This window comes from Euleptes europaea, chromosome 17 (assembly GCF_029931775.1).
Source record: "Euleptes europaea isolate rEulEur1 chromosome 17, rEulEur1.hap1, whole genome shotgun sequence".
Taxonomy (NCBI): domain Eukaryota; kingdom Metazoa; phylum Chordata; class Lepidosauria; order Squamata; family Sphaerodactylidae; genus Euleptes; species Euleptes europaea.
The window spans coordinates 27,120,669-27,136,457 of record NC_079328.1 but is presented as its reverse complement, the minus strand read 5'-3'; the positions used below and the strand labels follow the sequence as shown (position 1 = coordinate 27,136,457).

At 42.5% G+C, this 15,789-nt stretch overlaps 1 protein-coding gene across 1 annotated transcript in view; it reads left to right on the top strand.

The window, feature by feature from the left end:
* Positions 1 to 15,366, top strand: part of NLRC5 (NLR family CARD domain containing 5) — a 36,299-nt gene extending 20,933 nt beyond the window's left edge. The window contains 7 exon segments of the mRNA XM_056862346.1: positions 1,829 to 1,912; positions 3,684 to 3,767; positions 7,802 to 7,885; positions 9,188 to 9,277; positions 9,958 to 10,020; positions 11,364 to 11,447; positions 15,315 to 15,366. Coding sequence (XP_056718324.1) covers positions 1,829 to 1,912; positions 3,684 to 3,767; positions 7,802 to 7,885; positions 9,188 to 9,277; positions 9,958 to 10,020; positions 11,364 to 11,447; positions 15,315 to 15,366 — 541 coding nt within the window.
* Positions 15,367 to 15,789: the final 423 nt, after the last annotated feature.

Here is a 15,789-nt window from a genome sequence, read left to right as displayed (position 1 = left end):
TGTGCCAGTGCAAAAAACGATTAGCCACAGGATTCTCTTGGGTTTATCATACTAACTGAGATTTACAACCTCTAATTCTGATCACAAAATTAAAGAGTGAGTTCTGTTCTTTTGAACTGTTAGTCAGGAAACCAGACAGGATACCTGCATAACCCCTTGTCTTTTATTGAAAAAAGAAAAGATTCTTTTTATGGAGCAAGATCGGAAAAAAAGGCATAAAAGAATTAACCCCACAATCACTGTGGAAACACATGCTAAAATTATCAGCGTTCCTAACAATATTAAAAAACAAAAACAAATTAGGTTTCAGTTTTTGTCTCACTGCTTTTAGGGATTATCAGAAAGCCCAAAATCTCACCCAGAGATCTCACTTATTCTTCTTCTGAGACATCCAGCCAGAGAAATCTGATTTGTTTGTCACAAGAGTACTTATTTATAGAAAACTATCCGTCTTATCTTTCTCTAAATTTGATTTATCACAGTCATGTGGTATCTGATTGGTTACCACTAAATAAAAGATAAGCAGCATAAGTGCAAATAAGCCAAATAGCAGGTGCAGATGAGATACAGTTGATACAGCAAGATAAGAAGGCCAATCACAACTCTCAGAGCAATTGCTATGTGAGGCTTAAATTACAGCATATCTATTTAATATAACCTATTATGGCACTGGCCCTGACCTGGATGGCCCAGGCTAGCCTGATCTCGTCAGATCTCAGAAGATAAGCAGGGTCAGCCCTGGTTAGTATTTGGATGGGAGACCACCAAGGAATGCCAGGGTTGCTGTGCAGAGGAAGGCACTGGCAAACCACCTCTGTTAGTCTCTTGCCATGAAAACCCCAAAAGGAGTCGCCATAAGTCAGTTGCGACTTGGCACTTTACACACACACACACACACACACACACACACACACACACACACATTATGGCACTGAGGGTTTGTTTTTGCCAGTGCTGTTCAGTTATGCCCCATTGTACATTTGTTTCTTTTTTTTTCTCCACCAGTGAGTAACATTTTTTATTTGTCATGGCTACAGGAGTTATTCTTTGAATGATGATTGGTTAAGCACTGATGAAGGACGGGTGTTGGCAACATCAAGAAAAATATGGTACATTGACATCAATCATGTTTGCTAAGAGACCAGTGAGGCTTTTTAGAAAATAGCTTGTGTCTTAAAGGCATGTGAGGCACCAAAGATCTTAAACTGAGGATTGTGGCAGCAGGAACTGGGTATCTTGATCTCCATGCCAAAAGTTAGGTTGGTTTGTTATTTAGTAAGGTTTGGGATCAGTTTGTATAATTCCTGTTTAATTTAATGCCTGATCTTGTCAGATCTTGAAAGCTAAGCAGGGTTAGCCCTGGTTAATACTTGGATAGCAGACCACCAAGGAATTCCAGGGTTGCTATACGGAGGCAGGCAATGGTAATCCACCGCTGTTCATAACTTGGATGACACTTGACGGCACTTTCCATCACCACCAGTACATTTGCACAGTTTTGTTAGTGGCCCTGAGCATGCTAATGGAAAGACAGGATATTAATCTAACAAATACATAAATTCTAAACCTGTGGGTGAAATTGGGAAACATAACTATCAGGGGTGTTTGTTCCAAGAGTGAAGAAAAAATAATTTTGCGTGTTATGTTTTATTGAGAATTTTGCAATCATGAAGAAACTTGGGGATGGGGAAAGATTTGGCAGGTGGCTAAGTTTAGGGGTGTGAAATAGACTTAAAATGGATTTGGATTTGAAATGCCCACCAGAACCGCAAAATCGCTTATTTTGTATTACATCTCAGGGATTAAATGGATTTTCTTTTGGTCTTAGCTTGACGGGCAACAGTTTTCAAGATGAAGAACTGAAGAACCTGTGCTTGGCTCTGAGAAGTTGCTGCAGTGTAACTGAGCTAGAGTAAGTATCCCTTGTTTCTTTCCTTTTCTTGAAATTAAATCTAACATGTTCTCTCTTTCTGTATGTGCCTTTGCGTGCGCGTGTCTATGTCTACTAATCTGCAGAGCATAATTTCAGCCCGCACAGAAAGCTGCAATTGGAGGGAAGAGAAGAGTCGGAGAAGTTGCTTTCCTCAAATGCAACTCTGCTCGCACTCCTTAGGATCCAAGCCTGTGCACAACAGGAGAGTGAGCTCAAGCCCATGCCCTGAGGGTCCTGCTTGTGTCAATGCTTTGGATGTCAAACATCAATAGCATTTGTGCAATACTGTGGCTTCAGCTCTCTGTGTGTACACCAGTGGTACTTAACTGTGCAGCTTGTGGAGAGCCGCATTTGCAATGATCATGAATGCAAAGAGCCACATAACTACTGCATATTCTGCGTGCCGGCCCACCAAACACACACAGCAGCTCAGCCAAGAGAGGGAGAGCCAGCATGGCGTAGTGGTTAAGAGCAGTGGTTTGGGACGGCGGACTATTATCTGGAGAACCGGGTTTGATACCCCACTGCTCCACATGAGCGGCGGAGGCTAATCTGGTGAACTGGGTTTGTTTCCCCACTCCTACACACGAAGCCTGCTGGGTGACCTTGGGCGAGTCACAGCTCCCTTAGAGCTCTCTCAGCCCCACCTACCTCACAGGGTGTCTGTTGTGGGGAGGGGAAGGCGATTGTAAGCTGGTTTGATTCTTCCTTAAGTGGTAGAGAAAGTCGGCGTATAAAAACCAACTCTTCTTCTTTGCCGTGGCTTCCAGAGGAGAGCAAATTGGTTGTGGTTGAATAGAAGTAGAACAACCACCACCCACAGTGGCCAGCTTGCTCTTTTCCTGGGGTGAGAGTGCAGAGGCAGCAGAGGGGTTGTTGGACAGGATGTGGGTCCTTCCTGGCATGGGGCTCACAGCTCACCCGTCTTCCATTCCCTGTGGTGGCATCTCTTTCAAGGTGGGCACTGTTTGCCAAACACAAACCCTACAGGGCAATAGCCTTGTTCACTTTCCTGGAACATGGGGTGGGTGCCATATTGGGGAGCAGTGCTCAGAAGAGCCACAGGCGGCATGTCAAAAGAGCTACATGTGGTTCCTGAGCTGCAGAGTGAGTATCACTGGTGTACTCCCTGCTTACCTGCTACCTGAAACGTATGGGTATGAGGTGGATCTGGAATTGGCGAGGATGTGAAGGTTCAGTCCACCACATACAGATTTCTGCAGTTTCATGTGAATTGGGTTTGTTTGTTGTGAGGCATGGGGTAGCAATGGGTAAAGCTGACACTTTCCAGTATGTTTTCATGATTACCATCTAATCTATCTGGTAATCTGCTGTCTGGTAATGATAAGGCTGTTACTCTGTCCGTGGATTTCTACTTAACAGCTGCTTTGAAGATACATCGAAAGTTATAATCAAGTTACATCTAAATGCTCATTTGCATACAGGCCCTCTTTTTGAACTGGAACCGGGCAAACCTGAAATGATTTAATAGGAAAATGTTACCCCTTGGTGGGATTCCTATGATATCCCTGACAGTGCTGGGCTAGATGTTGTTTATGATCTAGTTCAGGAGCTCCACATACTATCCATCCCTTCACCAGATTTAGCTGTAAATGGCTTATGGAGGATGGAAGATGAAAACAACACATGATTTGTTTCATTCGTTAATTCATTTTCATGTAGGGAGCCTGTGCTCGAACACCAGAATTTAAATAACAACAATAATAATCTCTTCATTTTTAAATCTTAGTTTGTCAAATAATTCTCTGGGAGACTCGGGAGTTCTGAAGGTGGCAGAGCTTCTTCCAGATATGAAAGCACTATGTTCCTTAACGTAAGTGAAGCTCCTACTTGGGTGTTTAATAATGTATTTAGACTGGAATTGGAGGGAAGGCAGTATGGTATAGCCTGACCTCATCAGATCTCGGAAGCTAAGCAGGATCAGTACTTGGATGGGAGACCTCCAAGGAGGACTCTGCAGAGGGAGGCAATGGCAAACCACCTCTGCTCCTCTCTTGCCTTGGAAGCCCCTTAATGGGGTCGCCATACGTCAGAAGCAAATTGACAGCACTTACTTATTTAGTACTTGGATGGGAAACCACCATGGAAGTCCAGGGTTGTTATGCAGAGGAAGGCCAATGGCAAACCCAATGGGGTGGCCACTTGACAGCAAAAAGAAAAAAAATTAGTGAGGCCCTAAAAGTCCATGATGACTGCCTTTCTCAGTCATCTACACTTTACCCCCCAGCAAGCTGAGTACTCATTTTACCAACCTCAGAAGGATGGGAGGTTGAGTCGACCTTGAGCTGGCTACCTGAAACCGACTTCTGTCGGGATCAAACTCAGGTTGGGAGGAGAGCTTTTGACTGCAGTACTGCAGCTTACCCCTCTGCTCCACGGGGCTCCTTGTGGCTTTTGTACCCATGTCTAAAGGCCAGACCGTCTGTAGCTGGGTCAGCACAGGGAGGGGGGGAGAATCTCTGCCAGTTTCCTGGGACCCAATCACTTATGCTCTTATGCAGTAAGGAACTGTATTTCTTGAAATGAGGATTTCGCTTCTTTTTCTCTGCTTGCAGACTGAATCAGAATCACATTTCCCTGAGTGGTGCTTTTTGCCTGGTGCGATCCTTTTCCACCTTGGAACAGATGACCTCAGTTTACTTGAAGTACGTTCAAGAGACAGTTCACAAAATGAGGACTTTTAATAGCAGTTGATGCAGTCTGAAAAACTTGCAATTTTTTTTCAGAATAATAATAATTGAACGCTATTGTGCTCACAATCTTTTTTTCCTCATTACAGTTTGGGAAATACCCAGTTCATTCACTTATCCTTTGGGGATAGATTAAGGTAAATATCCAATCCCGTCAATGCATCTTGAAAAATAACGTCATATACTGTTTTCCCCCTATTGGTAACGTTGATGGTCTGTCTTTGTTTCTCTTCTTCCTTCCTTCCCCAGTTCTTCCAGAACTCTTATAATGTCCACTGAAATTTTCCTCTCCTTGAAGCACTGCAGGATCTACTCAGCCACTCTTCTCTGAACAGCTGGGATTCATGTCAATGAGGACGAGAATTTCTCAGTTGATAGTGCCTTTTGTTTTCTTATTTCTTTTTCAAAATACAGCACCTTCCTTTTCTTACACAAAAATCAAGGCAATTTCAGCAGGCTTGCCCATGCACTTCCAGTCCTAGGGGCTAGAAACTTTAAAAAACCCAAAAACCAAAAACTGAGATCAGGAAGTTGGATTCTACCCTTGGTACCACATTTGTGCTTTCCCCGCACTCCTGCAAGATCACAGAATTGCAAGGCCCTATTTTCTGGTCCACTAACCTGACTGATCTTTTTCCATCCTCCGAAGGTCCAGACTGACTGGTGAACATCAAGGGGAGCTACTGGTTTGTCCACAGAGCTCGGTAAATGCCCGCCGTTTTAGGTAAGGAGCCATTTATGCCTCTGCTAAAGAATCTCAAAAGAATTGGCAGATGAAAATGTTGTTTAGATTGTGACACTTTTGCCCTACGCTGCTTTCTCCTGAAATGATCTCCTTCTATCCTGTTTAAAGCAGGGAGGGGAACAAATTCAGAAAGAATGACCCATCAGAAGGATATCTTTAAGGACTAGGCACAATCCAGCGGGAAATTATCTTGCACAAGCCCTGGAAATGAATATCAACATAGTGGGAGCTCATGAGCAGCACTCTTGCACCACTCCCTTTCATTTCAGAGAGCAGACCTTCTTGATGGATGGTGCCCTTTATTAGGTTATTTATTTTTAAGAAATACACCTTTTTAAAAAGCTTCTCTGCCAAAAGCTCAACTGACTCATCAGGGAATTCACCAAGTAGGGGGGAAATAAGCTTTGATCTAACTTCGTGGGAGAATGGGCAACACATCAGTGCATGTTCGATGGTTTCAATGTCCCCTGTTTCACACGGACATAACCTCTCTAATCTAGGGATCTTCTAATATTTCCCTTCTAAAACAAATGATGGTAGGGCCACAATTGCAGTTAGAATCAGGCCCACGGTGTCTGGAAAGCATAGACATCTCAGTGCACATCTAAATCAAAGTCCTTGTGGGACTTTGCGTCATTTGAATTTGCCCTGTATATTCTCAAGGTAGAGCTAAAGTCGAATTTGCAAACCTATCTGCCTCCACAAAAGGGAAGGAGGTTTTGATTAACTGTCCACACTTTGGGAGTCTTGTACGGTGTCTATGCTTCAGTCTCAGGGATTGTATGCTGGACCCCAACGACATTGCTGGACTCTTTGGAATTCTAAACACATGCTCCGGGCTGTCAGAGATCAAGTAAGTGCTGTGCATTTTGTATATGTGAACGAATGAACTCCATTCATTGATACCTTGTGGGGAGCAGAGTTTCAGACCTAATTTGCATGCCCAAATTTGCACAGTAAGAGTGCAAGCGACCTTTCCCCACAACTCCTGTGTGAACATTGAGTGTTTTAGCACAGAGCTCCTAACAACCCATTGTCATGCATGTCGAGCATAAATTCAGGTTAAAAATACAATGCCACTGTGGTGCATGCCCTGGTACTGTCTAGATTAGATTACTACAATGTGTGGGGCTGCCCTTGAACACTCTTATGTGGAAGCTACACTTGGTACAGATGGTGTAGCCAGTGTTGACTGGAGTGGATTGTAGGAACCATATCATTTCGGTCTTATTCCACTTATACTGGTTTCGGGGCTCAATTCAAGGTGCTGGTATTGACCTTTAAAGCCCTGTATCGGATGGGACCAACATACCTTAAGGACTGCCTTCTCCCATATGAACCTACCCATTCACTCCAGTCATCCTCAGAGGCCCTGTTTCAGTTGCCCCTGCCATCTGAGGCTTAGATGTCTGGCGAACTGAGAAAGGGCCTTCTCCATCATGGTGCCAGAACTGTGGAACTCCCTCCCCAGGGAGATTCATCTGTCTCCCTCTATCTGTGTCACTAGCAGATAACAACCTTTTTGTTTCATGTGGAATAACCCCAATAATAGTGTTGGCCCTCCTTCTAGCGCTGTGTGTTTATGTGTCTTTAATTGAATTTTATCATTTTTACTGCATTTTTAATTAAAATTTTATTTTCCAAACAACATAAAGCAACACATACAACACACACGCCATATACATAATCAATACTCCATGCCTGGAACAAGATCTTCATCAAATACCCTATGAGCGGAGATACATCATTCTATACTATCTAGCATTAATCTTTAAATCTTAAGAGTAACTAGATCTTTAACAAAACGGGATATATTTTTACTGCATTTTTAATTGTTTAAATGTTTTTAAACGTTTAAATGTTTAAACATTTTTAAATGTTTAAATGTTTTTGTGTTTGCCACCTTGTGGACCCTGGTAGGGTGGAAAGGTGGCATGAAAATGTTTTAAATAAATAAATAAAGCCAACGATGAAGCTTTTAATGTCTCCTCTCTGGAAACCCTGAATGTGGGTCTAGTGGATCTGTGCCCACAAGTGATGGAAGTGACTGTTTGATGCCCCCAATGCCAATCACAACTACGTATACTGTGTCACTTGCCACTGTTTTGGCAAATTTCCTGAATTTTTCCTTTCCTAAGTAAGTGACTACAGGCTTTGACCTGGATGACCCAGGCTAGCCTGATCTTGTCAGATCTTGGAAGCTAAGCAGGGTCGGCCTCAGTTAGTACTTGGATGGGAGACCACCAAGGAAGTCCAAGTTTGCAATGCAGAGGAAGTTGCTGGCAAACCACCTCTATTTCTCTCTTGTCTTAAAAACCCCATGAGGGGGCTGGCCGCGACTTGATGGCCCTTTCCACCACACAATGACTATAGTAAACTCCCTTCTGACATGTTTCAACCTTGGCTATGCAGCTTTTCTAGGAATGCACTGAGTGATCAAGACGTTGAACAACTACTGAAGTTTCTGCCCCATCTCCACAGTCTGAAGTTCTTGAGGTAAGTTTGGGTGTCAACCTCTTTGGCCTTGAATGCTGCAAGGATAACCCGAGTGAAGAACCATTAATCTCTTTCTCAGGTTTGCTGGTTGAAGAACAAGCCTGAATTTGGGGCACTCCAACACAGTGAATTTCCCATGACCCATTTAACTAAGCGGCTTTAAGATGCTGGTCTGTTTGCAATTAGATACAGCTAGGGCCAGATTTAGGTTTGATGAAGCCCTAAGCTATTGAAGGTAATGGGGCCCTTTATATGTCCAGCTGGTCTTTGTCAACAACAATTTGTCACTGTTTTTTGTGTTGAATATATGCTATATGGTAATTTATGGACCTAATAGGTATCTAAAACCATTTGCACATAACAAAATATGTATTTTATCAAAGTAATTGATATTTTAGGGAGCAAACCAGTGATATTTTAGGGAGCAGGCTAGAAGGCGGGGCTCATTACTTACATCATAGGAGCCTACACAACAAAAAACAGTTGCTGTATGTAGGTGTTATTTTATTTGTTGTTTATCTTACATTTTGGAAATGTCATCCAGTTGTTGTTGTTGTTTTTTAATTTTTGGGGCCCCCCCAAGAGAGTGGGGCCCTAAGCTATAGCTTGTTTCGCTTATACGTAAATCCAGCACTGCAGTGTGTGGAAAGCCTGCTAAATCTGAGCAGTGCTGTATCATACAGCCCTGCTCAGATTTAGCAGGTTTCCCACACATTGCTAGTACCCATGTTATTGGGGAGAACGGGAGCAGAATACCAAAATAAATAAATGGCTCAGCTTTCTCGAGGCAAAACTGAGGCCACCAGTGGCTCCCTCTAGGCAGGTGTGGTGGTAAGTCATTTCCTGGGAAGCTGAAGGTGGAAGTTTGGGATCTGGGAAAGCCCTGGCTCATTCTGAGGTCTCCTGACGGTCTTCGGAGAAGATACCTATTCCAGGGACCTCTTGCTCCCCATTAGATGAGGAGCCAGTTCTAGGGGGCCAATCCTCGAAGCACGTTGGCAATTACTGTATTTTCAATCATTCTGATTTCTTAACTGGCATTATACAAATCCACCTGATTTTCAACTCAACAGTTTGAAGAGGGCCTCCGGCGAGGTCTGTGGCTCAATGGCAGACCATCTGCTTTGCATACAGAACGTTTCATGATCCATCCGTTTAAAGAATCTGATAGCAGGTGTTGGGGAAGATATTTTGCTGCCTGACATCCTAGAGATCTGCTGCCAGTCAGAGTAGACCATCCTGGGCTAGATGGACCAGCGGTCTGACTTGTTATTGTATATGATTTTTGTTCCCCTTCTGCAGCATCAGGAATAACATATTTTCACGAAATAGCGTTCTCCAGCTGGTCAATTCCTTTAACCTGTGTGAGCGAATCTGTGAAGTTGAAGTCAGGTAAGAGGCTGAAGGACAGTCTAGAAATAGATGTTATTTATTTATATAGTTGTATCCCATTTTTCTGACCAATGGTAGTAACCAAAGCACTTTACAACCTCATCTTTTCAATAACACCACTGTGTGAGGTAGCTTAGACTGAGAGAGACTGGCTGGTCCAGGGTTACCCAGTAAGCTTCCATGGCAGAACGGAGATTCAAACCTTAGTCTCCCCGATTCTAGTCTGACACTCTAACCCAGGTGTCCCCAATGTGGTGCCTGTGGGTGCCCACCGACACCGTTTTCTGGTGCCTACCAAGTATTTTTAGGAAGTGGATGGGGCTAGGTAGGGCTTTTGCCCAGCAAGGCTTCTGATTGACTATTGGAGGTTTGAGTGGCTGTGCAGATTTTTTAAAATGTTGCTTTGGCAGCAGCTGCCACCACAACACAAGGATCTACATTGTGATACTGATGTTAAGACATTTTGTTGCTGTGCCCACAATGCCGTGTCAGAATTCCAAATGTGCCCACAGGCTCAAAAATGTTGGGGACCCCTGCTCAAACCACTTTACCATGCCGACTCTCAGTCCAATAGAAATCACAGCATAGGGATTTCATACCCTCAGCCTACCTTCTTTCCATGCTCTAAAAGCTTAACCTGAGAAGTATTAAAATTAAGATCTTTCTTTGCATGCTTATAGATCAAGTGAAAATGCTTTCTTGCATTTTGTGGATGGTCAAGAAAGTCAAGAAATATACTGCAGGTATGTGCAAATCAAGTAGTCCTTGTTTTGTTATTTGGATCCTTCAAAGGAGCAAAATTTAAAGAAACAGGCTGAAAAATTGGCTGAAGAATCACACAGAGGATGAAATGTATCTCAGCCTGAGCAGAGATGTAAAATTTCCAGAAATTCTGAAGCTGTGGGAAAAAAGGAGTCGTCCTCCCCTGCTTTTACCCAGAAAATAAACCTAGGGGGAAAATTGAAATACATGCAATACTTGCAATAGAATAACAATACTTGACATATTTATGGAATTTAAAAGTTATAAATGCCTTAGTTTTGAACAAGCAAAATTGCAGATATACCCAAAACTTGAGAAAACCTTCTAGGTACAGAAATGCATCTTGCATTGAAGAACTGTATATGTCTACAACATGCCCACCTTGTCTTTAAAAGCATCTGACTCATTTTAAAAAAGAAAATATTTAATAGGATGGGTTTTTTTCCAGTACTCCCCAAAGTTTCCAATTTTCCTGTTAAGAAAATTGTAAAAATAAATAAATAAATAAAAATAACAGGTAACAGGGACTGTTTCTTTCTGGCCTCTTAATTTACCTAATAGTTAGGGCTGCCAACCTCCAGGTAGGGCCTGGAGTTCTCCCAGACTACAGAAATCAGTTCCCCCTGAGAAAATGGCCACTTTGAGGGTAGATTCTATGGTATTATACTCTGTTGATGTCTTTTTCCAAATTCCACCCTTCCAATGTTCCACCCATAAATCTCCAGGCATTTCCCAGCCCGGAGTCGACAACCATTCCATGCATGGGATGTGGAGTTTTCCTGCTTTTCTCTCTGTTACTGCAGGGCATTCTGACACCTCTCCCCGCCAATCATTCCTGGGGTTGCAGGAGCTGTGCAGATGCAGCATAGGTTGGAAGTGTCTAGGCAGGAATGAGAAAGGACCAGGGAGTGAAATCACTCCTCCTCTCTCTTCCGCCACAAGCTCTGCTGAGCAAAGGAGTTGATTTCGTCCCCTGGTCCCCTATCGTTCACGTCCACCAACTCACATACCTGTTCCTTCACATGGATCCTGCAACCCCAGGAATGATCTTTCCAGGCTTGAGCTGCGGGAACAGAGAGGAATGTGGGAAAACTCCCTTATGCCTTCCATGCATTTATACAGGCTGCTATTGCTGTGAATATAAAATGGCAAAATCCCATATAAATTGTCCAGCATTCCTTGGTGGGAAGGATAGAAAGTCTGAGGACATAAGGTGGGATACAACTGTTTTAAATAATATTAAATAAATGACAAAACATTATTTTTCTTCTTTTTAAAGACTTGCTCTTGTCCTCTGTTTTTACATTAATCTGTCCTCCAACAGGCTAATAGACTGTGGCATTGGCCAGGATGATATTGAAGAACTGTGCATAATCCTTGAGAAGAGTGACTGCCTTGCAGAACTTGAGTAAGTAGAAACTCTATTGTTACATTCTCAAAAAACATAAACCGTTTCAAGCATTGTTTAAGTCTACAGTGTCACAGGGTTGTTCTTTCTTTGTTACAAGTAACAGATTTTATTCGCCGTTTATCGTAAAATAAAACAATTCCAGTATAATTACATAAATATAGACCCAAAGGGAAAATTTGGGTAGCAGCTGCAATAGGCCCCACTAGTCTAATCTCATCAGAGCTTGGAAGATAAGTAGAGCTGGTAAGAACATAAGAAAAGCCCTGCTGGATCAGACCAAGGCCCATCAAGTCCAGCAGTCTGTTCACTTAGTGGCCAACCAGGTGCCTCTAGGAAGCCACAAACAAGATGACTGCAGCAGCACCATCCTGCCTGTGTTCCACAGCACCTAAGATAATAGGCATGCTCCTCTGATGCTGGAGAGAATAGGTATGCATCATGACTTGTATCCATTTTAACTAGTAGCCATGAATACCCCTTTCCTCCATGATCATGTCCACTCCCCTCTTAAAGCCTTCCAAGTTGGCAGCCATCACCACATCCTGGGGCAGGGAGTTCCACAATTTAACTATGAATTGTGTGAAAAAAAATACTTCCTTTTATCTCTCACCCTCCAGCTTCAGCAGATGACCCCGCGTTCTAGTATTATGGGAGAAGGAGAAAAACCTCTCCCTGTCCACTCTCTCCAAACCATGCATAATTTTATAGACCTCTATCATGTCTCCTCTCAGCCGTCTTCTTTCCAAGCTAAACAGCCCTAAGCGTTTTAACCGCTCCCCATAGGGCAGTTCCTGCAGTCCCCTGATCATTTTGGTTGCTCTTTTCTGCACCTTCTCAAGCTCTGTAATATCCTTTTTTAGGTGTGGGGACCAGAACTGTACACAGTATTCCAAGTGTGGTCTCACCACAGATTTGTACAAGGGCAGTATGAGATCAGCAGTTTGGATGAGAAACCACCTAGGAAGACTGGGGCTGCTATGTAGAGGAAGACATTGGCAAACAAACTCTGCTCACCTCTTGCCTTGAAAACCCCATGAGGTGGAACTTCATGGATCATCATGGGTTGGTTGCAACTTGATGGCACAATTAACTTAAAGGAGCAAATTAACAATGTATTTCCTGCAGAAGCCCCTGTGTAATACATTAATTTCCTCCAAAAATGTCACCATATCACATACCTTTAACAGAAATAATACAAATAGCTGTTTTTCCCATTTAAAGTTATATTTAATTTTGTTGCTGTTGATAAATGTAATATTCATTTCTCAACTGATTTTTGAGTAACTTCTGGTAAATGGTTTTTTGATTGTAAGGAATATCCGAGCCAAGTATATCTTTAATTAGATCTAAAATAGCTTTTCACCAAAAGATATGATAAAATCTGGAAAATTAATGATTCATTTCCAGCAATTATAATCTGGCATGTTTAGATGCCTTTTAGCTTGTAAGCACTTATGATATCTCTGATAATGTATTTTATTTTAAATTAGAATGGATCGTAATTTTAAAAATATTATTCCAGATCTATTGACATTCTTGATAACATTAGCCAGGTCATTTCTCGATTTTTCATATCCATCATCAATTAGTATCTATCTAGATACAGTGAAAAATAATATAAATTGGGGAAAATATATAATAAAGTTCATAAATGAATTAGAATTTGTATTCACATCTGCGGCAAAGTAATCACCATGTTGCTGTTGTTCATTGTGGGTTATTTCCATTTGTGATTTTTAAAATTTTATTTACTTCATTTAAACCCAGCTTTCTCCCCAACAGGTATGCAAAGGAGTTTACATTATTCTTCTCTCCTCCATTGTATCCTCATAGCAACCTGAGACAGGTTAGGCTGAAAGTGTCTGACTGGCCGAGGTCACCTAGCAAGGTTCCATGGCATTTGAACCTGGGTCTCCAGATCCTAGTCCAATACTATAACCTTTATGTGCATATAAAGAGCCATCAAGTCACTTATTGCTACCCCATTGGGCTGAGAGAGTTCTGAGAAAACTGTGACTGGCCCAAGGTCACCCAGCAGGCTTAATGTTGAGGAGTGCTGAATCAAGTGCTGTTTAGTTTGGAAAGAAGGTGGCTAAGGGGAGACATGATAGAGATCTATAAAATTATGCATGGTTTGGAGAGAGTGGACAGGGAGAAGTTTTTCTCCCTCTCCCATAATACTAGAACGCGGGGTCATCTGCTGAAGCTGGAGGGTGAGAGATTCAAAACCGATAAAAGGAAGTATTTTTTTCACACAACGCATAGTTAAATTGTGGAACTCCCTGCCCCAGGATGTGGTGATGGCTGCCAGCTTGGAGGGCTTTAAGAGGGGAGTGGACATATTCATGGAGGAAAGGGGTATCCATGGCTATTAGTTAGAATGAATACTAGTCATGCTGCATACCTATTCTCTCTAGTATCAGAGGAGCACGCCTATTATCTTGGGTGCTGTGGAACACAGGCAGGATGGTGCTGCTGCAGTCGTCTTGTTTGGGGGCTTCCTAGAGGCACCTGGTTGGCCACTGTGTGAACAGACTGCTGGACCTGATGGGCCTTGGTCTGATCCAGCATGGCTTTTCTTATGTTCTTATGAGCCCAGTTCTCCAGATTAGAGTCCTGCCGCTTTTAACCACTACATTGGCTCTCTTTATATAATACAACAGCAGATCCTCGGCTGGGCTTTGCCTTAGAGAACCCTGATTTTAGCTGCAGAGACTGTAAATATATTTCTAGTATCTACAACCGGTCGAATCATGCTGGGTTGAATGGTTCCTATCCATCTATCCATGCTCCACTCCAGAGACCTGTTTGAGGTGACTTACATGTACAGCAGTATGATAAAATCATAAAACCACAACTTGAAAGCAAGCTATAAAAACCACAACATTAAAATATGCCATTAAAAACACAGCATAAAAATAGGGCATATTTCAGGTAACAACTTTGATTTTGACTTGCCTTTGAAATGCATTAGTAAAATATTTTGCTTCTTTCTGTATATATCCAGTCATTCTTTGTATGTTATATTTCTTTTCAGTCTGTCCAGGAACTGTCTTGGCAATGACGGATTGAGGTGTCTCTTAGAACATTTGCCCAGGATTCACACTTCCTGTCTCATGAAGTAAGTGGATGCAGCAGCAGTAGGGCCAGTTCATGGGATTTGCAGTGCACATGTCACAAAACCACTTCTGTGACATACTTGTAGCTATGCTTTGACCGGTGTCCTTTACTGGCTCTCATTTCTACAACTACTGATTGGCAAAGATAGCTCTCAAATAATCCTTCAGTTTTGCCAGTGCTTTCAATCAACAGAAAACACTTTTTAAAAAACTTTGAAAACAACTTGGGGGAAATCTCTAGACTTTCAGCCAATCTAAATTCCTCGTTGAGGAACTGTGTTCATATCCCCTGGTTTTGTTTTTACCTTAAAAAGCAGCTGTGGGGGACTTAATTTTGATGCAGGCCACGGCTGTGGGCAAGGAAGGCTGAACTTTTTCTCTTTCCCCCCCATGTCCCCTCAGTGTTATTTGTCCCATCAAAATTGCCCCCCTGTCACATCGCAATTAGCCCCAGTAGGGAATAAAAACTCCAAGAAAGATCACAGTGGGTAGCCGTGTTAGTCTGTAAATAGCAATAGAAAAAAGCAAGAGTGCCGTAGCATCTTAAAGACTGAAGAAGTGAGCTGTGGCTCACGAAAGCTGATACCCTGCCAGAAATTTTGTTAGTCTTTAAGGTGCTACTGGACTCTTGCTTTTTTCTACTGTCCAAGAAAGGGCATCGATCAGGAAAATGGCACAGGGGGAAGAGTTGAGGTTTTTCTTTCCCCCATTCTGAATCCCCTCTCATACTCCTGTTTTTTTGAAGGTCAAAAACCACATTGGGATATCCAATCACAGCTCTTGAATGTAACGTGTAGTTTGGCCCTTTGTCTGCATTGTGCGTTTTCCATGTTACATATTCAGTGAACATCCAACTTGTGAGGATTGTCATGTAAGATTCGGTCTGTCCATATCCAGCACAGGTATAACTCTGTTGTATGCTTTTGTGTAGAATCAGCCACAATGGAATCTCGCAAGATGGCGTCCTCTATCTCATTAATGCCTTGGTCACCTGTCCAAATGTTGCTGAAGTTCACGTAAGGTATTATCACGTGTGAATTATTTCCTCCACTCCCCTTGATAGATCATGCTTAGAGCTGACTTGGATGTGGAAAAGAAGTGAGTGAGTGAGCTTTTAATGAGGGATTTACAGTCTCTCACAGTCAAAAGGAACAGACTCTCAATTTGGGGGGGAAAGTGAAAATTGCTTGAGAGGAGAGCAGGCTCAACAGCAGAAGGCA